Genomic DNA, 24093 nt, shown 5'->3' with positions numbered 1-24093 from the left:
TGTACGCATAAAACTTGAATTATTTAATTTAAAGTCTCCAAGTTAATTAGTAATGTGATTAGTCTTCAATATGATTTTGTCTTAAAATAGGCATTTATTTCTCTTCTATTATTAATAAAAATATTTGTATACTCTTATTTATTTACTTTTATATTTATATATATATATATATATATATTTATATTTATCCATTCTACAATTATATTTACTTGTTTTAAAAATTATATTCATTAATACAATTTATAATTAAATATAACATCATTTTATAATATTATGAGCGGGTGAACGTTTAACGAGTCCAATTGAATGAACGTTTAATGAGCGGAGGGTGGTGAATGAGACTGGTAATATCTTGAGAGGAATCGAAGGTGTTCAACAAGTCCAATTGAAGTTCGACGAGGTTTGCACCTTCGGTTTTGGCTCATTTTTTCAACTGATTCCGCTATTACATGGACGCAGATTAAGGTTGCATTCTTCCTACCTATTGATGGAGCCGTGAACTGAAGAACGCAAAAACAAACAAAAGTTAGGGTTGAAAGGGAAGAGAAACGAGGAAGATAAGAGAGTGAGTTACGAGAACATTCGGAGAATCCATGTGAAAAATTGTGAGAATGGAATTTTGGAAGAGTTATTTTGTTTATAATAGTCTTGTTATAGTTAGGATAGACTTCACAGCACAGGTGTTCATGTAGTTAGCCAATCAAACTTTATTTATCCTTTTCTTTATTTTTTTTCACCAAGAAGCAACCATTAATGGGTGAAAAAGACTGACATATTATAGGACTTTAAGAGTATATAGAAGAAAGAGGAATGTTAGAGAGTATAGATCGGATTCTTGACTAAAGAAACCTATCATATTTGTGGACTCATGAAGGGCATCCACCGGCACTGGCAAAGAAAGACAAAGGCCAGAGGAGGAAGGAGAGGAAGTCACCGGATACACACAGCTAGCAGCAGTCATAGAGCTCCGAGAGGTAAGCCTCTTGCTCACCTGTGTGGTCATGTATGCTTACTGCATAACTGCCTTTTATGCTTATTCCATTTTGCGTTTATGCTTATTCCATTTTGCTTATGCTACGGTGAGTCTGCCACATTCCCCATTCTAGAATCTTATAGCATTCGTTCATCCTTTTCCTCTAAGCATCAATTGTTATTGACACCCACGGCCAACATCTATCATCTTCATCCCTTCCCTCTTCGTTTTCACCTCCAAAACACTTGATCTCAAGCACACTGACACAATTCCCTTTTTGCTCGCCACCCCATCTTCATCCTTACCTCCCAGCCAACATCCATCTCGTCTTCCCCACGGGATACCACCTCCAGCATCATCGTCTTCACCCGTAACCATCTTCAACACGGCCAACATTCATCATCAACCCCAACAAACATAACCCGTGTCACTCCCCCTCACCTGCAATCAACCAAACTCAGAAACCAAAACAAAAACCCATACTTCATTCTTCATTCTCCCATTTCATCTTCATCTCTTGTCTCAAATCAACCATGAACCTTTTCTGTGCTGTCAAAAGAAGTAAGCTTTGTGGGATTTTCCTAAGAGGGGCTGATTTTCAAAATGGCCACTGCCAACCCCTTTGTTTTATTGGGCGACAACACGGAGGACCCGTCGCAGTTGATCGTGGCTGAGTAGTTGGAGGCCACCGCGGCGCCGAAGAAAGAGCAGGGAAAGGTTGGACCCTGCGTGGGTGCGGTGGCTCAGCAGAGCAAGCTGACTCAGTTGCCTTCCAAGCCAGTTCCTCCCACTCAGGCTGTGAGGGAGGAGAAAAATGAAACCTCTTATGGTGGCCGTGGAGGTGGCCGAGGAAGAGACGAGGGCGTTGTCGCGACGGTCATGGGGGTTGGCGGTCCTGGTGGCGCTTGCGATGAAGGCGGACGATGCAATTTTAGGGCTTGGGGGGTGTTTCTGTGGCGGCAGCTCTTGACGACGGCGGAAGAGAAGCGGCGGCAGGCGGTGCCCAAGGTGGAAAAGCCTCAACCCTAGGCTAGTGCGAGAGAAGCGAGGGAGAGAAGGCAGTAGCGCCGCGGTCGGCAGTGGGTCTGGTGGCGCGAGTTGTCACCGGCGAGGCCAAGGCGAGTTCTGGCTGAGGCGACGGTGGTCGGCTCTGGCAGAGGCGGCGGTGAGCCTGCGGAGAGAGTAAGAGACCTTGGGTCTCTGGAGAGTGTGTGAGCTGAGGGAGTGAGCTTACGGGAGAGTGTTGGATCTGAGTGGGTGAGGAATGGAAGGGAAGTGCTGAACCCCTAAGGGATTCTAGGTCAGAAAAGCCACCCCGGGCCAGTGCTGGGTCAAGCCCAAGAAGAAAAAACGCTTTCTCCTTCGTGCAACCCCCGCTTCTAACCCGCGCACCCCCATACATCATCGGGCCACTGTTGGGCCGAGCCCAAAATAAAAATCAAACAAAGTTGTTTCTGCACTCCCTTTTATTAGTATTTTGCATCCTTTCCGTCTGGGCTTAGGCCCAGTCTGCTGTTAGAAATAAATTTGGTTTAGGCGCCCTGTTCTCACTTCCTCACCCCCTTTTAGTTTGGGTTTAGGCCCAATCTGTTTATAAAAGGAAAAATGATTTAGACACCCCTTTTTTCTCATTTGGACAACCCCTGCTATTTGTTTTATTTTTATTACTTATTTATTTATTTACTTTTCTTTATCTATTTTATTTTGTTCCCTTATTTATCTTATTCTATTTGTTTTTTTTTATTTTATTTTATTATTTTTATTGTTGTTTTGGTTTTTATTGTTTTCATTTTATTTTATCTATTTATTCTAAATATTTATTTATTTTAAAATACCTAAAAAATAAAATATTTATATATATATACAAAATTTACAAAAATATTTTAAAGGTTTAGGCACATGTGTGATCGCACGCATCGTCTTTGTGCTAAAATCTTTTCTTCTTTTCTAAAAGAAAAAATAATAATAAAAAAATAATTTTAAAGGTTTAGGCACATGTGTAATCGCACGCATCGTCCTTGTGCTGAAAAATCTTTTCTATTTCTTTTATAAAAAAATACAAAAAATATGTTTTTAAGGTTTAGGCACATGTGTGATCGTTCGCATCGTCCTTGTGCTAAAAACGTTTCTCCTTCTCATATGAAAATACCAAAATATAAAACATTCACATCTTCAAACAACAATCAACCTTTCAGCCAGAATTACGTGATCATTGATTCTCCATCAAGAGTGGAGATACGTAAGAGCAAGGCCAGTCCTTATCAGGTTCACTTCCCAAAAATCCAACATCATTTCGAAACAAAATTCTCAAACAATTTCCTAAACAAACTTTCCAAATAGTTTCCAAAAGAACTACGTAACCCTGATTTCTCATTTTGAATGAGAATACGTAGGAGCAATGTCAATCCTTGTCGGGCCCAAAAAACTAAAAATGTGTTTTATTTATAATTTTATTTTACGGGATAGTTAAACATTTTGAAAACCACATCATATTCGTGCATTTAGTTAAAGGTACTGCCTTAGGGCAAGCGTTGTAGGGTGCTAACGCCTTCCCTACGCGTAACCGACTCCTGAACCCAGAATATGATTTTCGTGGACCGTGTCTTATTATTTTATGGTTTTTCCGTAGTTTTCCATAATAAACTATGGTGGCGACTCCAAAATCTCTTTTCAAAACCCGTCTTTTTTTGGATCGTCGTCCCGTCGCGATTCTGGTTGCGACACCATGGAAGCAACGATGGAAGAGTTTTGTGCGGAGATGAGAGGGATGGCTCAAGATTTGGGTCGCGCTCTTGGAAGAAGAAGAGGGAACCACGAGAGGAGCTTAGAGGGCAATCGCGACTCTGTCAATGGAGGAAGGGAGCAACGCGAAGAGGAATCGGATGACTAACTGGCGCGGGAGTGCGGTGACATTCAAAGAAGTTGGATGAAAAGAGTGGAATTATACACCTTTGAAGGCAACTATCCCATGGGTTGGATTGCCAGAGCGGAGAAATTCTTTGAACTGCAGAACGTGACGGAGAAGGAGAACATGAAGTTAGCCTACATATGCATGGAATGGGGAGCTATTAGTTCTGCTTTTGGCGAAGAAAATCAAGATCCCCACTTGGGCGACACTTACAGAGGCGATGGTCAGAAGATTTAGCGAAAGGCATTGGGGAACTATGTTTGAGAAACTGGCGGTATTGCAGCAAAAAGGGGCGGTGGAGGATTATGTGTAGGAGTTCGAAATTTTGTTGGCTCCGGCGACGGGAGTTACGGAGGAGCAATATCTTGGGTATTTCTTCTCGGTTTGCAAGAAAGGTTGAGGGATCTCATCAGACCCCATGATCCGTGCGATCTACTAACAGCCATGGAAAAGGCTGGGATTTACCCGCGAGGGAGTAGCGACAAACGACGCATAAAGGAGGGCAAGCTTAGGACGGTACCCAACCAACTTTGGCATCCTCTCGAGGACGGAGACTTATCGCGGAGTGTCGGATAGCCATGGGAGCGTGGCGGGAGGAAACTTCTCGAAGAAGGAAGGGGTATCGAAAGCGGCAAGCTCCAAAGTGGGTAGCAACGCTGAGAGTGCGCACATTACCCTATCAAGAATACATTAAGAGAAGGGAGGAAGGACATTGTTTTCATTGTGGGGGACCCTATAGTCCTGGACACAGATGTGCTGAGATGACTTTAAGGGTGATGATTATGGGGGCAAAAGATGAGGAAGGAGAGGTAGAAGAAACAGAGGTGTATGGAACTCTCGATGTTTTCCACAGGGGGTTGACTCAATCCAACACCAAGAAGATGCAGGGGTGGATTCGAGGAAGGTGAGTATTGGTACTAATTGATAGTGGAGCCAGCCATAACTTCATCTCAACTAGACTAGTCGAAGAACTAGGTCTGGAGAAGGAAGAAACACCGCCATATCGTGTGAGTTTGGGTGACGAATAGCGGAAGGAAGCTTGAGGATGCTGTGTAGGGGTTACATTGAACTTGGAAGGGGCTGAGATTAAGGAGAATTTTTATCTTTTTGAATTGGGGGGAATGGACATTATTTTAGGGGTAGTGTGGCTGGCAAGTTTAGGAGAAATCAAGGTGGATTGGAAGAAAATGTCTATGAAATATGGCCCAGCAAACAAATAAATAATGATCAGGGGGATCCCACGTTGACAAGGAGGATGATTACTGGCATTACTGAAGGAGATGGAGGTAGAAACTATGGCCTTAGTTTGGAGTCTGAGCCAGGCGGAAATGGCAACCATAGACCTAGGGGAAGAAAGGTTGTCAACTGGGCAGGAGGATAGTTTGGGACAGATATTGGAGGAGTTTAAAGGGGTGTTCCAGGAGCCTCAGGGACTTCCTCCTATTAGGAGAGTAGACCATCAAATACCCATAAAGGAGGGGGTGGCACCAATCAACGTGGGACCATACCGTTACCTACATATTATGAAGACCAAAATCGAGAAACAAGTTGGAGAAATGCTAAATCTGGGTATCATACGACCCACTAACAACCCCTATTTGAGTCTGGTGATCTTGGTTAAAAAAAAGGATGGAAGTTAGCGGTTTTGTGTGGACTATAGGGCATTAAACTGAGTCAATTCCTCACAAATACCCTATACTTGTGATTGAAGAACTTCTCGATGAGTTACAAGGGGCAAGGTTTTTCTCCAAGGTGGATCTTAAGTCTGGGTACCACTAGATAAGAATGAAGGAGGAGGACATATCAAAAACTGCTTTAAGGACTCATCAAGGGCATTATGAGTTTCTTGTAATGCCCTTTGGCCTCACCAAATGCTCCTGCTACATTTTAGGACATGATTAATTCCTTACTGCTGCCTTTCTTGAGGGAGTGCCTATTGGTATTCTTCAATGATATCTTGGTGTACAGTAAGACGTGGGGAGAGCATGAACAGCACCTTAGACAGGTGCTAGAGGTGCTGGTTCAACACACATTATTTGCAAATTAAAAAAATGTGAGTTTGGCAGAAAATAAATTCGATACTTGGGGCATAGGATATCTAAAAGGGGGGTCGAAATGGACAAAGAAAAGGTGGCGGCAGTAATGGAGTGGCCTGAACCCAACAACATTAAGGAATTGAGGGGATTTTTGGGGCTGACAGGACACTACAAGAGGTTTATCCAAGACTATGGAAAGATAGCAAGGCCCCTCACTAATCTCCTGAAGAAAGGAAAGTTTGCGTGGTGACCGGAGGGAGTAGAGGCAATGCGGACACTCAAGAGGGCAGTGACCACTACCCCTATTTTGGCATTACCAGATTTTTCCAAAACATTCCAAGTAGAGTGCAATGCTTCGAGGAAGGGGATTGGGGTTGTGTTGACGCAGGGTAAGAAACCAATTACTTAATATAGCAAAGCTTTGTCAGAATCTTCACTTGGGAAATCTATCTATGAAAAGGAATTAATGGCATTAGTATTAGCTATTCAACATTGGCGTCCATACTTGTTGGGCCAACGGTTTAGTGTTTATACGGACCAGAAGAGCTTAAAATACTTGTTGGGGCAACGTATAACCAGCAAAATTGGCTAGCCAAATTAGTGGGGGTACGAATTTGACATCTATTATAGGATTGGAGCCTCTAACCGAGTATGTGATGGTTTGTCCAAAAAAGCAGAGGAAGGGGAAGAGGAAGAAAAGGCTCTACAATTGATAACCGGGTCCTATTGACCAGATTTTCATGAGGTGGTGGAGGAAGTAGAGAAAGATGGGGCTTTAAAGAAGATTATAGAGGAATTGGAAGCTAATCCCAACTCTCATTCTGCTTACATGTTAAAGAATGGGCGGTTACATTTGAAGGGGAGGCTGGTTCTTTTAGATAAATCGGAGTGGATACCGAAAGTCCTGGTAGAGTTTCACAATACATCAACAGGGGGACATTCTAAAGTGTACAGAACTTATAGAAGGATTGCCTAAGCTTTTCATTGGGTGGGTATGAAGAAGATGGTGACGGACTACGTGGCAGCTTGTTTAGTATGCCAAAACATAAGTACCTGGCTTCATCTCCACAAGGACTCCTCCAACCCTTACTGACTCCCAAAGCTATATAGGAAGAAGTATGGATTTCATGGTTAAACTACCAAAATCTCAAGGATATGAAACGATTTTAGTGGTGGTGGACAGGCTGAGTAAGTATGGGCATTTCATACCCATAAAACATCTGTATACAGCCAAGATGATAGCTGAGGTTTTCTTGAAAGAAGTGATTAGGTTGCACGAGATACCTGTGTCGATAGTGAATGATAGGGATCCCACCTTCCTTAGCATATTCTGATAGGAGATATTTAGAATGCAGGGGACTCAGCTTAGAATAAATACAGCATACCACCCTGAAACGAATGGTCAAACAAAGGTATTAAATTGGATTCTTGAGACTTGAGGTGCTTTTGTTCATAACAGCCCAAGGCATGGAATGCAGTGCTGCCATGGGCAAAATACTGCTATAATATCAGTTATCAAGGAGTTTCGAAATGCACTCCATTTGAGGATGTTTATTGGAGGCTACCTCCCACCCTAACCAGGTTCATTCCCAGGGAAACTGTAGTGAAGGCGGTGGCACAGGATCTCCAGACTAGAGATGAAGCATTGAAGGAATTGCAACATCATTTAACCCGAGCACAGATCAAATGAAACAATATGCAAACAGAAGGAGGAAGGAGTCCATAATTAAGGAGGGGGATTAGGTTTTCCTCAAGATTAGGGCAGGTTTTTATGCCTACCAGGTTGCATCCCAAGTTGTCTGCTAGATATTATGGACCCTTTTTAGTAGAAAAGCAACTGGGACCTGTACTGCTATTACCAGCAACTGCCCGGATTCATCCAGTGTTCCATGTCTCGCAATTGAAGATAGCGGAGGGCAATCATCAGGTGGAAGGCAATTTACCAGTGGGACTACAGGTGGATGGACCATTACACTGGCCTTTAAAAGTGTTGCAACGAAGCAAGAGTAAGCAACAAGGCGAGGAGATATCACAGATTTTGATCAAGTAACAATTTCCAGATTTCAACCTTGAGGACAAGGTTGTAGTTGAGGAGGAGGGTATTGTTAGAGAATTAAAGGTGTACAAAAGAAGGAATAAGAACAAAGGGAATGATATAGAGTAAGGAAGGCGGGAAACAGTAGTATACCATATATTAGTTGGTTGTGAGTTAGGAGGGAAAAGGGAAAGTATAAATAGAAGTTAATTGATAGGAGAAGGGTATTGATTCTGTATTCTTGGAATTGTTCGGGAAACTTTGTCTAGTAGAGGAAGGTTCAGGCTTCCTTGAGAGTATTATAGAGGGTTGATCGACTTCTTGATTAAAGAAGTCTATCATATTATGTACATTATAAGATTAACTTATGTTATTTATTTGTTTATTCTGTCAATGATTTTAAGGATTGTTATCAACATGCGTCATGTTGTCAAAGATTTGGATTTCAAAAAATAGTAATAATCTATGAAAAATGATGGTGCTTCTATTTTTTAAGAGTTTAGATACAAAACAAACGAAAAAAAAAAGATAACCTGTTGAAAATTTAGTAATATTATATGTTTCGGTATAGTTGTTCAGGCCGAGATACGAACCTGATGAATGACGTCTTCTCCTTCCAGCAATGTAATGTTTCCTTATATCTTCCTCTTGCATAGAGCTTTTTAGGGAGAATGGGGTAGGTACCTGCGAATGCACTCCGACGCTCAAAGAAGCTTATATAATTCGGCTTAGTCCTATATGTTAATGTCACTGGAGTTCACATTTAGTATTTTCATTATTTAGTTGTGCATAACCTTTTGGATTATTGACATTATTCTCGTGCATATCTCTTTATAATGTTAGGATTTTTTTTCACTTTTTATTAGGTTTGCTTGTTATCATAGGCCATGGTACTAAATTCTGGAATGCCTAGTGTGATCAACTTATTTGTAGTTGATAATGATGAAGCTACTCTTCATTTCTTCAAGAGCTCCTCTAACTTTTTTTGTACTGATCCAAGACTTCACTTTGAAGGTTAGTATTTTATTTATGACCATAAATAGTTTTTTTTTCTTATTAATTTAATTTGAATAATGTGCAGTTACAACATTCGGTGATGAATTGCATTTTATGGTGTTTTTAACGGTTAAGCCAAAGGTTGACCTTATCATAATTGATACTACTTTGGAAATTTTTAATAGTTTCGAGGTATTAAAGCATGTTAAAGATAACATTGATGTTCCTGTTATCAGTAAGTATCTTGGTTGTTTATCAACTTTTTAATCTTTTTTATTATAACTATTTAAATTTTTTAACCTTTTACCATCTCATATGCAATGATGTCCCACAGTTATGATTGGTCGGATCAGCGCAAGCCGTATGACTTGGGTGCAAATGACTATTGGCACAAACCTATTTATGGGTGTAAACTAAAAACCATGATGACTTTCATAGTTTCTCGTATATCAACAATGAAGAAAGCCAAATCCCTAAAGAAACGATTAACATGGACAACAGAAATGGATAATGCATTTCTGGAAGCCATTAACTTAGTAGGAATAACAATTATGTATAATAGTTTATACTTCATTAATATTGGCCCAATTTTTGAGTGATGTGACGGTCTTATTTTTGTTTTCTTTTATATGTTAAGCCAATAAGGATACATGAAGCAATGAACATGCCTAATATAGAGATTATGCATGTAAAAAATCACTTACATGTTAGGTTTATGTGTATTTAATTTTTTTTAATGGTTGAGTTATTATTAACCAAATTGAACATTTAATTAACAGACTTATAAAAGAAAACAGAAAAAGCTACAGGAACAACAGCAGGAACAGGAGCAACATTAAAGGTGTTGGTTATCTGTTTAGTTGGGCGAAATAAGAGATAGTATAAATAGAAGTTAATTTGTAAAGGGAGGGGATTCTTTTTGTATCTTTGAAATTGTACTGGAACATTGTCTAGTGAAGGGAAGGTTCATGCTTCCTTGAGTGAGGCAGTTGTACATTGAATTCTTTTACTGATTCGATGATACAAGTATTCTCCATTGGTTTATGTTAGTTCTTGAGTGCTATTTTGGGTTGACTGACTTGTTGATAAAAGAAGTCTAACAAAATATTATACGGGGTTTTATAATGTGATTTCATTTGCTATGTTTCTGGTCAGGAAATCTTGTAGGAAGATCTTTGGTTGAGGTATAATTGGAAAATAATCTGTAGTGAGGTAGTCAGCCCATGAATTTTGTGTATTTGCATATATGTTGTTTTCTATTGTCTGTATTCAATCATTTCCATTTGTATTCATATTGAAATGACCAATGCAGCTGTTGAACTTGTGCATTTCTGTTGTTGTTATAGTTCATTAGAAATACTGAGAAATGGTATTTGTTGACATGTTACTATTATGAAGTGAGTTTGATACGTACCCAGGTGTTAAGGAAGTCAATGAACCCTTGATTCAAGGAGGAGGAAATAATAAAAATAAGTGGGGCAAAGTTTATAAGAGGAGAGAAAAGGGTGACGTGGCTATGTGAGAGAAATGTGTTAGTTAGAAGAGAGAGAAAAAGAGTATGAGTTGTTTTATATTCTAAGCTGTAGGAGGTCAGAGGGGACACGTTTTGTTTTTCGGTGGAGTGGGAGGAGAAGAATTATTACAATTCTTCTCAAGAGCGTGGCTCTAGGCAGAGGGTCTTGGAACCTTCTGAGCTTTCTGTTTTATCATAACAGTGAATTTTCACCATTCTACTTTTCACACTTCATATTTTCGATTGTTCCATTTATTCCTAAACTCTGATTTCTATTAATTGGTCCGACCTGCCGGATCAATATTTTCTTATCGGAAACCATGCCACCAAGAAAGAACAATGTTCAAGGAGAACCACCAGTTGAGGAGAATGAGGCGGAGCTTGTAATGGGTGAGGTCGCTAAACTCAAAGCGGTGGTCGAGGAGCTTGTGGCGCAATCGTTGCAGAGCCAAACCAACTTAGAAAAGTTGCATAACGATTCAGCAGAACAGATCGTAACCGTACGCAGAGAAGCCGCTGAGAACCAATCAAAGCTCCTTAACTTAATGTAGAAGTTCACCAATGTTAATGAGGAGGAGAACGAAGAGTTGGGGTTAGGATCGGTGAATACGCAGAGAACGAAAAGTATGAGACAACTTGAGGGGGACGATTTGACCGAATTTTGGCAATCGATGAAGAAAATAGAATTACCACCGTTCTATGGAAAAGACCCAGCAGGGTGGATTACAAGAGCTGAAGTTTATTTTAACGTATAGGAGACACGAGAGGTCGTCCGGGTGAATCTCGCTCAACTTTGTATGGAAGGGAGCACGATTCATTTTTTCCATGCTTTGTTGAATGAATATGATGAGTTAACTTGGGAAGAATTGAAACGAGAGATGTTGCAGCGATATGGAGGCAGGAGAGAAGGGAGTATTTATGATCAATTGGCTGCCATAAAACAAATATGAAGAAGTATTGAAGAATATATCACAAGTTTTGAATGTCTCATTGCCCAGGTGACACGAATGCCCGATGAACAATATTTTTCGTATTTTACAGGGGCTGAAGTATGAAATACATGTGAGAATACGAAGTTTGCACGTGGCACATCCTTTGTCCAGGGGGCGCATGATGAATGTAGCTCACGCCATCGATGTGGAGATATCAGGGAGAAATAAAGTATGGCAGGGAATGGGAGAGTCACGAGGGGACAAATCTCAAGTAGGGTACTGACCCATTTCGACTGTGGTGGGAAAAACCGATCCAAAACAAAATGGAGGAAGTTGGGGAGGAAATGGGCCTAGCCCAAGTGTTCAGAAGGATTGGGGTGCGAAGAGTAAATGGGGGGTCACATGATAGAGGAGCAAATCATCTTTCCTATCAAGAACTTCTCGACCGAAAACAAAAGGGCTTATGTTTCAAATGTGATGGGGTGTACCCTTCATCAATGTCCTATTAAGCAGCTGAGGGTGGTCATGGTGAATGAGGAAATCCAAGTCGAATGTGAAGGCGATGAAGAGGAAAATGAGGAGAGGGATGACGAAGATGAGGTGGTGGCAGAATGCACAACGTTAAATCTCTACTCCCTCACGAGAGACTGAAATGATCAATCGAGGACTATGAAGCTACGTGGGCTGATTGGGGAGATTCCGATGTTGTTCTTAGTCGATAGCGGAGCCACACCCAATTTTATTTCGCGAAAGCTTGTGGAAGCTTTGGGTTGGCAGTGGGAAATAACCAAACAAATGAAGATTTTGATGGGAGATGGACACAAATCCGAGACCCAAGGTATTTGTCGAGGTATCAAAGTAAGCATTGATGATGGTGAGTTTGAAATTGATGCTTTTCTCTTCGATTTGGAGGACATTGATGTGATATTGGGGATGTCGTGGTTAACAACGTTGGGAGAGACCACTGTGGATTGGAAAAAACAGCATATGAAGATCCAAACCCAGCAAGGCGAGAAAATGCTAAGAGGGGTGGGGATTCATTATTAATTTCAGTGTGCGGGGTGCTGAAGGAAAGAGAAAATATGGAAGTTGCAGTATTTCAAAGATGTGTTTGAAGAGCCTAAGGGGCTACCTCCTATCCGTGTAAAGGAACACAAAATTCATCTCAAACCAAGACAAGAACCCATTAACGTGAGGCCTTACAGATATGTGTATCATCAGAAGAATGAAATTGAGAGACAAGTGCAAGAGTTGATTAAAGTGGGTCATATCAGCCAGAGTGCTTATTCGAGTCCATTCATTTTGGTGAAGAAAAAAAATAACAAATGGCGCATGTGTGTTGATTATAGAGCTTTGAACAAGGCCACTATTCCAGATAAATTTCCAATCCCAGTTATTGAGGAGTTATTGGATGAGTTGCACGGGGCCAAATATTTCTCTAAGTTGGACCTCCGTTCTGGAGATCATCAAGTCAGAATGAGGGAGGAAGACATTCCAAAGACAACATTCCGAACCTATGAAGGTCACTATGAGTACCTCGTGATGCCCTTTGGACTTATGAACGCGTCGTCGACATTCCAAGCTCTCATGAATGAAGTTTTTCGGACGCTGTTGAGACGAGGGACATTGGTGTTTTTTGATGACATAGTCGTGTACAATCGCAGTTGGGAAGAGCATATGCAGTTGCTTGAGAAGGTGTTGGAAGTGTTGAGAGATCACTAATTATTTGTGAACAAAGAAAACTGTTTATTTGGCCATGAGAAGGTGGAGTATCTAGGGCATATCATTTCCATACATGGAGTTACGGTGGACCCATCGAAGGTTAGTAGTGTGTTAGAGTGGCCAATTCCCAAGAACGTGAAGGGAGTTCGTGGATTTTTGGGTCTTACAGGCTATTATCATAAGTTCATAAAAGATTATGGTAAGATAGCTAAACCACTAACATTGCTTACTACAAAGGATGGATTTGGGTGGAATGAACGAGCTCAAGAAGCATTTGATGAGCTCAAACGAAGGGTTACTTCAGCACCAGTGTTGAGGCTCCCTAATTTTGAAGAAGAGTTTGTCCTGGAATGTGATGCCTCGGGGACAAGGATTGGAGTGATCGTAATGCAAGGAAAAAGACCTGTGGCATACTATAGCAAGGCCTTGAGTTCACGCAACTTGACTAAGTCAGCCTACGAAAGAGAGTTGATGGTAGTGGCATTGGTTATCCAACATTGGAGGCCTTATCTTTTGGGTCGTAAATTTACTGTTTTTTCATACCAGAAGAGTCTTAAGCAATTAATGCAGCAACGGATAACAACAAGAGGACAACAAAACTGGTTGGCTAGACTATTAGGCTATAATTTTGAGATTGTTTAAGCCTGGCAAAGAAAATCAAGGGGCAGATGCTCTATACCGAAGTAGAGATGAAGGAGAAATGAAGAGAATGGTGTCTTTTCCAGTTTGGTTAGCTTGGCAAGACCTTAATGCAGCAATACATATTGATGAAAAATTGAAGAAGTTAATAGAGGAAATGAAGGTTGGACAAGTTTATGTGGGATATGAATATAAACAAGGTGTTTTATATTATAAGGACCGCTTAGTGGTACCGAAGAAATCTATGTGGGTCAATAGGTTATTGGAAAAAGCTCACTCTACTCCGCAAGGGGGTCATTCAGGGTTCTACCGAACCTACAGAAGAATTGCAGCCAATGTGTATTGGAAAGGAATGAAGAAAGATGTCCAACAATTTGTCCAAGCATGTGATACCTGTCAAAGGCAGAAACACATAACAGCAGCCCCTAATGGTTTGTTACAGCCTTTACCGATTCCGAAAAGAGTTTGGGAGGATATCAGTATGGATTTCATTAATGGATTGCCCCGGTCTAAAGGATTTGAAGCAATTTTGGTAGTGGTGGATCGTTTAACAAAATACTGCCATTTTGTTCCCCTTAAACATCCTTATACGACAAAGTCCTTAGCTGAGATTTTTGTAAAAGAAGTAATAAGGTTGCATGGAGTACCAAATTCGGTGGTGAGTGATAAGGATCCTATATTCATGAGCTTGTTTTGGAGGGAACTCTTTAAGATGCAAGGAACAAAGCTGAAGATGAACACGGCGTATCATCCGCAATCGGACGGACAGACTGAGGTAACTAATCGATGTCTAGAGACTTACCTCAGGTGTTTTATTACTAATCAACCCAAAACGTGGGTGATTTGGATGTCGTGGGCAGAGTTGTGGTTTAATACCACTTATCACAGCTCCACGCAAATGACTCCTTTTGAAACGGTGTATGGAAGACCTCCTCCTAAGATTATACAAGTGGTTCAAGGAGAGGTGAGGGTAGTAGCTGTTCAAAAGGATCTTCTGGAGAGGGATGAAGCATTAAGACAGTTGAAGTCTCATTTATTGTGTGCCCAAGATAGAATGATGATTCAAGCTAATAAGCATAGAAGGGAAAGACATTTTTCTGTGGGAGATCTTGTGTTTTTGAAGTTGAAACATAATAGACAGCAGTCGATCATATGCAGAATTAATCATAAATTAAGTGTTAAATACTATGGACCATTTGAAGTAGAGGAGAAAGTAAGAGAGGTGGCATATCGTCTGAAATTACCATCGACTTCAAAGATCCATCCTGTTTTTCATGTATCTTTGCTGAAGAAGGCGGTGGGCAAGTATAAGGTTGAGGATGCTCTCCCTACAAGGTTAGATGATGACAGAGCCGAAGTATTAGTTCCTATGGCCATATTAGCCACTAGGAACTACACCAAAAGAGGGGAAACTAAGAAGCAAGTACTGGTTCAATGGAGGGAACATAATGCAGATGAAGCAACTTGGGAAGATGAAGTAAATATTAGAAGTCAATTTCCAGAGTTTAGCCTTGAGAACAAGGCTTTAATTCATGAAGAAGGCATTGACACGTACCCAGGTGTTAGGGAAGTCAATGAACCCTTGATTCAAGGAGGAGGAAATAATAAAAATAGGTGGGGCAGAGTTTATAAGAGGAGAGAAAAGGGTGACGTGGATGTGTGAGAGAAATGTGTTAGTTAGAAGAGGGAGAAAAAGAGTATGGGTTGTTTTATATTCTGAGCTGTAGGAGGTCAGAGGGGACACGTTTTGTTTTTCGGTGGAGTGGGAGGAGAAGAATTATTACGATTCTTCTTAGGAGCGTGGCTCTGGGCTGAGGGTCCCGGAACCTTCTGAGCTTTCTGTTTTATCATAACAGTGAATTTTCACCATTCTACTTTTCACACTTCATATTTTCGATTGTTCCATTTATTCCTAAACTCTGATTTCTATTAGAGTTGATGATTCCTTAGAATCTGATGGTGGTGCCTTTATTGAATCCAAAGGCAGTGTTTGATCAGTTCTCTTTTGTCATCTTCTTTCAGAGTCCATATAGCCATTATATAACATAGAGATACAGCCCTGCACCACTTTGACCATACTCCTTTTCTTTTTCTGAGTTCCAAAACCACACCTTCTCAACAAGTCCCATACAAGAGTCTCCAAATATAAGGGACACGAACAAATTTTAACTGTAGTCCTTTTGAAAGAGAGTGAGGAGGGTATGTATTTATTTTTCTCTCTGAAGATTTTAGGGAGCTACGTACATGTACAATCACAGTTTCTTTTGATGCACTATGAAAAATTATAAAAAAATGACTGACATCTAGTGAGCGGCAGCTGAGAAGATGGTTGGTTGGTTTCAAATATTTGGTTTCTTAGAGAATGTTATAAACGCCGATGAACACAGAATTATTTTTGAAATTGTTCAGTCTTGGTCACTTACAGATCCAAAAATTTGAAATACTAATGTGTATGAACATAGGAAGGAAAGTGACAAGAAGGTTTGAGTAGCCCAAAGGCAAGATAAGAGATTAAACGACAAATAGTGTAGAAAAAGTTAGGGGAGTCCAATTATGCTGCAAAGAGGCCCATGTTCAGAAACTTACACCCAATGCAGTTGATTAATTGGCCCTTATTACAACCGAAAATTAATTGCACATATTGGTTTTGTGCATTGACAAGGAGATTTGGGACTCAACAATCCAAAAAATGCGATCATTAATGAGAGTAGCAACCAAACCAAGGCATAATGGATTCACCACTACCAGACATTCTTTAATCTGCTTTCCATTTGAGGCAAATGGACACAAACCCACCCTTATGCCCATTACCAATGCCACCTAAATAAATCAGACCAAGATCTTTGTCCTGGTATGTATTTATCTTTGCCTGTCATTGATATATCTACATGAACAGCCCAAGATCCTTCCTTACAACAATTATTTTCAGATCTCTGAAGTTTGAACTATATAGTCAAGACAAACGACACGATCTCCATCTGGGACAGTGTTTCATGTTAAAGGGGTGTGTGCTTGTTCTGTCTTGTCTTGCTTGCTCAAAGCAATACAATTTGGTCCATAACAATGTCATAAAAAATGTATTGTAAGAACAGTTATTATTACTTTACTTGATGCTTTGAAGGATTCCTAAATCATGTTGTCCTTGCATGGTGACAAATTCATTACTAAATTATTGAACAAGTGCTTTGTTTTCTTTGACAAGGTGATATATAGGACATTTGAAAAGAATTGAAGGAACGTTTTTTTGCGGCCATTAGCTTATATCTGCATCTTGGTCTACAAGTTCATAATTCTTAATTAGAAACACAGAATATATTCAATTAACTTAAGTGTCAAGCAGATGAAATGTAGTTACTTTTTGCTACTATACAATATTGGGATAAGAAATATCTGGTGAAAATATGGAATCATTACGTTTAGCTTTATAACTAAGGATGAATTAACTATCCTTTTTAAATACTAACAGGTGGGTTGGAATATCTTGTGTGGTCACAACTCAGGTACATGAAAGTTTATCTATGGAGTATTTTGTTGACTTAATCCAATGCAGATTTCACTCACTCCGTGAACTCTCATCACATGTTGAACTTTTTGTTTTGCTAATCATAACCTCCTAATTCCATTGGAAAGAGGATAGTATCTCTTCCTTTTCTCCGATGTAGGTATCATCGAGGGGACTTTTACTCACTTTAGAATACAATACAATAGTCTTTTTGTGTTCTTTAAGAATTTGAAAAAGGTCTAAGACCGCTTCCCCTACATCTCCACCCCTTTCTCCCTGCATTTCCACATTCCCTAAATGCTCTCCATTGAATGAAGTTAGTTAAAATTATTTAATGCGACACCAAATTTTTGCACTTTCTATTTGTTTCATTTATGAGAGTCATTCTATAACTCCATCCGCTTAGTTTATCTTCTTCAATCTCCTAATTTGCTTCTCTCCTGTGGTCCATTTTTCTTCGAGCGTGAGTGTTTTTGTGGTTCTCGAGTGCTTCTGTGTGTGTTCGAGTGTGTGGAGGGAGCACACTTTCGTTTTGGTTAGAGGGAGGTTAGTCAAGGTAGTCCCGATGGTAGTCTTAGTGGTTATGTGGTAGCATATAGAAGTGAAAAATTCGCATGAAGAGTTACTCTAATGGTATTTGATCTTCAAATAGATTAGAGAAAACTCTTGAAAGAAAAAGTTTTAAAAGATGGTGTATTTTTAAAATAATGAAATTTGTTTATAAAAATTTTATTTATATTTTAAACTTTTGTTATTGAAGTAATTGAGTCTTATTTTTTATAAAAATAACATCAAATAAAATTAATATATAAGACATTATTTTGTTTCTTTCTTATTTTTTATTCTGATTTTATTATAAGAATTCACAATGAATTAAAAAACGAAACGAACTATTTTAATAGTAATAATAATTTTAAATTCTTCACATTCTTTTTATTTAGTAGATAATAGCAATAGTAATTTCATATTTTATTTAGTAGACGCAGCTTTTTGGCTTCTTAAATGGATTGTGGAGGGTATCATCGGCTTCGGCTTCTCTATCAGAAGCAAAATTCAGAACCATCACTCGTCTCAATTATTTCATCATCTTCCAAGCTATCAATATTACTAATATTTTTCTTTATGCGCCTCTGATATGTATAATGCCCGAACATAGATGACCACAAATTCTTGAACCAATAGTCACCAGTGAAGGGTTTAACGAAATAATGGCAAACTCTGGAAAACCAAGTATTATCCTCAGACATCACTCACTACATTATCATTTATATATACTCCACAACTTTATCCTACATACCATACTTTCTTTCCTCACGTAAATCATTCTAACTTGCTCATAAAGACAAACAGGAACCTAAAGATAACCACATTCTAGGCACCTGTTGATACGCAGATGAGTGCGAAACAGATCACACGAACAGAGGCGAAACAGTGCGACCACCGCCGGCGAGATGGCGGCCGACGGCGAACGCGAGCGAGGGGAAAAAGCGAGCGAGAGCGAAACGCGAGCGACAACTACTAAATCGCAGAGACAAAGCACAGTGCTGAGTGAATTGTAGGATATTAACGAAGAAGAAAAGCTTCGTCAGGTCAACCTGAATAAGAAAACCCTAATCTTTGACTCAGAAAACCCTAATCTGATGAGCCCTAAAAACGTCAAAACTGCTAGCATATATGGCATAATAGATCTATATAATTCTCAAGTTGTTGAAATGAATACTAACCTTGTCGGAGGTACCGATTCTTCTCTTTTACCACTTGAACCCTACAAAAGACGATTCAGAAATACAAGGGTTAGATAATAAAAAGTTCTAACTCTGTCCCAATGGGAAGCTTTACGGGCTGGATCTCAAAAGTAGCATATGCACATTAAAATGACAGCTGTTGGATAGATTTTAGATCTCGGAGGGTTACTCTTTACACCACCACAAATTGCTCCTTGCATTACCACACTTTTTTTAAATTTTAAAATTATTTTTTATATTTTAAAATATTTTACACCTTTTCCTTTTTCTCTTGAACGGATATCGACATTCGTTGAAGAAAAAATCCTTCAATGTGCCACATCCGTTTAGTTTTTTTTTTAAGTTTTTAGTTTTTTTAAATTTTTAAATTAATATATAAATATTATTTAATTTTTTTTAAAATTATTACTTAATTATTTATAAATTAATTTTATTTTATTTAATAAAATAATTATTATTAATTTAATTTATGTATTATTATTTTAAATAATAATTAAAATACTTTTTAAAAATTTATTAAAATGGATACGGATGTAGAAACATACGTGAAGTTTTTTTCTTTCTAAAGTTTTTAGTTTTTTATTTTATTATATTTTAAATTAATATATAAATATTATTTAATTTTTTTAAAATTATTATTTAATTAATTATAAATTTATTTTATTTTATTTAATAAAATAATTATTATTAATTTAATTTATGTATTATTATTTAAATAATAAAATAACTTTTTAAAATTTATTAAAACGGATGTGGTAACATCTATGAGGTTTTTTCTTTTTAAATTTTTAGTTTTTAATTTATTATATTTTAAATTAATATATAAATATTATTTAATTAATTTAAAATTATTATTTAATTATTTATGAATTAATTTTATTTTATTTAATAAAATAATTATTATTAATTTAATTTATATATTATTATTTAAATAATAATTAAAATAGTTTTAAACTTTTATTAGAACGGATGTGGCAATCCGTTAAGGATGTCGCCACATCCGTTGAAGATTTTTTTTTCTTAAATAAAAACAATAAATTAAATATAAAATATGTAAATGGATGGATGTCAACATCCGTTGAAGATGAAACGGATGTTGACATCCGTTTTAGAGAAGGGCAAAATTGGTATGGGGTGGTGCAGGAAGCCTTCGGTGGTGGTGGAGGGAGCAACTGCCTAGATCTCCCTGTAAGTTCTATACACTGTGTTTCACGTATCTCTGTTTCTCTTTTTATATCTGTTTTTTAAAATATTTATATATATAACAATACTTTATTTTTTTTTTTTAAATTAAGAGATTCAGTGATATATTTGAGTTTATAAAATATCCTTTTTTATTTTTGATTTTGACTAGATAAATAATTAATTTTTTTTCTTTATTTTATTCTTTCACCAACTCTCACTCCCATTTATTCTAAGCTCCTTAAACTCTTTTTTCCCATCCTACAATACACTTCTCACGTCAATTTTTTTCAAAACGCCAAGGCTAATCCTGGCCCAATTTATATTTAGTCCTGTTTTTGTTGACCCACATCTTATGGACTTTTTTAAAGCCCCCAAAGCCCCCATCAGATGGGTTGTAAAAGAAGTAGGGCCGGGTTAGCCCCTAACCCCAATTTCTTCTGAACAACCACTTCACTGAGCACTTAACGGTCTCTCTCTCACTCTCGCCACCCCTCCCTCCACCTTTTCCCACCGTCTCACCCCGTCATGCTGGACCCCGGAGGAAACCTCTGCCCTCATCGACGCCTACCGCGATAAGTGGTACTCCCTCGGCCGCACAAACCTCAAAGCCACCCACTGGCAAGAGGTCGCCGATGTCGTCACTGCCTAGTGCCCCAACGCTTCCGCCACTGCCAAAATCGCCGTCCAGTGCCGCCATAAAATGGAAAAACTCCGCAAACGGTACCGCACCGAAATCCAATGCCTCCGCTCCCTCCCTCTCCCTCGCCTCATCAACAACTCCACCACCGCTTCACCCTCCTCCTGGGTTCACTTCAAATCCATGGATTCCATGGCAAAAGGCCCCAACAAACCCCACACCGACACCACCGCCGCCACCAACCCCAACACCCCCACCAACAACCTCAATTTCCCCGACGACGACCCTTTTGAGAGGTTCACTGCTGTTGGGGCTCGCATGCCTAAAGGAGTTCTTCTTGTTGGTCCTCCAGGAACTGGGAAGACCCTGTTGGTCAAGGCTATTGGTGGTGAAGCTGGTGTTCCATTTTTTTTCAATATCTAGTTCTGAGTTTGTTGAGATGTTTGTTGATGTTGGTGCTTCTCGAGTTCGTGATTTGTTCATGAAGGCCAAAGAGAACGCCCCTTGCATTGTCTTTGTTGATGAAATTGATGCTGTTGGAAGACAAAGAGGAACTGGAATTGGTGGAGGGAATGATGAAAGAGAGCAGACCCTCAACCAACTTTTGACAGAAATGGATGGTTTTAAGGGTAATACTGGTATCATTGTCATTGCAGCAACTAACAGGGCAGACATTCTTGACTCTGCCTTATTAAGACCAGGATGGTTTGATAGACAGGTATGATTATATTATGAAATGTCTAATGCTTTTTATTAATGAGTAAATTATTGAACATCAATGCTTCTGCAGGTTACTGTTGATGTTCCAGATATAAGGGGAAGGACCGAAATTCTAAAGGTTCATGGTAGCAATAAAAAGTTTGATGATGATGTTTCTCTTGATGTGATTGCCATGAGAACGCCTGGTTTTAGTGGAGCTGATCTTGCAAATCTCTTGAATGAGGCTGCCATTTTACCTGGTTTGGCAAAACAGGTACTTGCCAATCATATGCTCTTGAAATAATGAATGGTGATGTTTCTGAAGAATGAACCTTTTATCTTTCTTCTATAGAAGTCTTCTTATTTTCTTATATTCAGCAAAAATACTCCAGTTTAAAAGGAAGATTAAATAAGCATGTTAAAATAGCATACAGCTTTAGCTTAGTCTTGTATTTCTATTTTTATTCAAAAGCAAGTCATAGTGTTCTGCATTACTTTACAGGCAAATTATTATGTATTTTTGTCATATAATTGTTAAATATATAGGTGTTTGGTTATTTGTGTTACATTTGCTGCATCTTCTAATGTATGTGTAGTTGTTTCTCGAATTGTTCATAATAATAATGTTATCCTGTATTTTGTCTGTTACTGGTGTGAAGTATAATAATGTTGGTTTAGTTTATTTTTGTTTGCAGGTTATTCTTCAAGTATTTATTAGATAATGGTATCAGGACCCTTTCTGTTGTTGTACCGATAAGTCCTGAAGGTCTATATATTTTGTTATTTATTCTTCAAGTATTTATTAGATTGTTTGGATGACAGGTGAAAAGTCCAAAGATGGGGTATTTGTTCCAAAGAAGGGAAGTAGGTAAATAAATGCTTTTGATTGACCAAGTTTCTATGATCTTTAATTAGGCATCAATAACTAGGGAAAATACATGTTATTAAGGTATAGCTTTATTTAGGTTGTACTTATAGCCATAACGAATTGAATATTGTAATTTTGTTTTTATGATGCATGTTTTTGTGACATTTAATGATTTGATCACATGATTAACATTTGCGGGTGTTATGGGGGGTTGTATAATTCTGGTATTTCAGGATGAGTTACAGTATTTCTAACTCACCTAATTTTGGCTTGTTCTGTTTCCAACTCACCTAATTTTGGCTTGTTCTGTTTGCATAGCAGAAGAACTTGTCTGGATAAATAACTCAAGATTCTTGATTCTTATTCTAACAAAAGCTACTTCTCAATCTAATAATATAAAAATTAGAAGTTGTCTGTGCAAACTGAGAAGTATATAATATAGAGACATTTTTAATGGCCTAATTAAATTCTGTGTAATTTTGGTGAATGTATTTTTAATTGTTTAAGGCAACTTGCCTAAGAATATCCCAGTCAAGTTATAATAAGTCAGTATTCTTTCATTGCATCCCTTCATGGACATCTGATGAAAATTGGAAATAATATTATAGTATTGTTATATGATCAATAAGGACATTGAAATCACCAATGAAATTTATTCAGTCCAAGGAGTTGAATATGATCGCCAGGTAGACTCTTTACTAAGTCGAAAAGTGTAAATTTGTGTACTTGTGCTTTTAGATTCTGATCAATTGTGACTCATACATTATCTTAACATGGTATAGGAAATAATTTCTAGAGCTTATTTCAAATTAACCAACCTTCAGGAGCAGAAATCATGTAAAAACTTGAGGATTATGGCTGTCTTAACTTTCAAATGAAACACTATATATTCTATACAAAAAGTATAATAGAGCTTTTAAAAAAAAATCTTCTTACTGTGGTATTTATTGGCACAACCTTCATTTATGTTGTCTATACGTATAATGAATATGTTTAATAGGAGTTGCGAAAGCTTGTACGTAGAGTGCACATTACTCAAGAGACAAAGGCTGATATAATTGAAATGTCTTGTTATATCAGTTTTTGGTGCAGTTTTTAGCTAGTCCAGATTGCTTTAATTGAACTAATTATAAAAACAAGCAGGAGTATCACTTGGTGCAGCCAATGAATGAATGTGCTGGTTGTTGTCTTAAAGTCTGGAAAAGCTGGATCTGTGAGCAAAGCATGGCTCGTGAGTGTGACTGGAGAATGGCTGGAGTTGTATTGGTGAAGAATGGCTGGAGTTGTATCCAGTGAAGAACTTAAAGAAACAAAATATGCATGAGGATATGACTTGCAATGGCCTGGACAGAAGATTGAAGTTGAACTGTTGTTCATACGTGAGGGAGGAGAGTTCACTTTACATTTTCTCTGAAGTTGGAAGTGGGACAGTATGTTTTTACGTTAATACTGTTATTTTTGGTTTAACATTGCAAATTTCCATTTCTCCACTGTAATTTTTGTTTCTACTTTTATTATTATATTTTTCTCATGGTAAAAAGGAAAGCTCATGGGCTAGCCCTGACCCATAGGGTTTTAGGGCTATTTGGTCCTATGGGCTTTTTTAATGAGAATTTTTTTTAGTTCTGTGAGCTTTTTTGGCCTCAATCCACGTGGGCTAGGGCAAATCTTATAAAATGGGCTGCTTTGACAGCTCTACTCCT

The 24093-nt window shown here is 38.4% G+C and overlaps 1 protein-coding gene across 10 annotated transcripts; it reads left to right on the top strand.

Annotated features, from left to right (window-relative positions):
• Positions 1-20585: 20585 nt before the first annotated feature.
• Positions 20586-24093, top strand: LOC108321896 (ATP-dependent zinc metalloprotease FTSH 2, chloroplastic). Of its 10 annotated transcripts, none has more exons than XM_052879375.1 (5): positions 20586-21541; positions 21614-21796; positions 22201-22246; positions 22345-22390; positions 23471-23676. In XM_052879375.1, the coding sequence occupies exons 1-5, from the start codon at positions 20819-20821 to the stop codon at positions 23487-23489; spliced, it is 1017 nt and encodes a 338-aa protein (XP_052735335.1). In that variant the 5' UTR covers positions 20586-20818; the 3' UTR covers positions 23490-23676. The 10 variants fall into 10 exon arrangements, with proteins under 10 accessions (XP_052735335.1, XP_017409286.1, XP_017409288.1 ...); XM_017553797.2 differs by lacking the exon at positions 23471-23676 and adding an exon at positions 23391-23463; XM_017553799.2 differs by having other exon boundaries at positions 20587-21541; positions 23534-24093.

This window comes from Vigna angularis, chromosome 1 (assembly GCF_016808095.1).
Source record: "Vigna angularis cultivar LongXiaoDou No.4 chromosome 1, ASM1680809v1, whole genome shotgun sequence".
In the NCBI taxonomy this organism is placed as follows: domain Eukaryota; kingdom Viridiplantae; phylum Streptophyta; class Magnoliopsida; order Fabales; family Fabaceae; genus Vigna; species Vigna angularis.
The sequence above is the reverse complement of the archived record's forward strand: the minus strand, read 5'-3'. Positions and strand labels throughout refer to the sequence as shown.

What these genes read in the sequence shown, in the direction of transcription:
- LOC108321896 (XM_017553796.2), top strand. Translation starts at nt 20,819, where the DNA reads ATGTCGTCACTGCCTAGTGCCCCAACGCTTCCGCCACTGCCAAAATCG. An exon ending in CAGGATGGTTTGATAGACAG is followed by an intron (nt 21,542 to 21,613) that starts GTATGATTATAT and finishes ATGCTTCTGCAG; the next exon opens with GTTACTGTTGATGTTCCAGA. An exon ending in TACCTGGTTTGGCAAAACAG is followed by an intron (nt 21,797 to 23,533) that starts GTACTTGCCAAT and finishes AAAAACAAGCAG; the next exon opens with GAGTATCACTTGGTGCAGCC.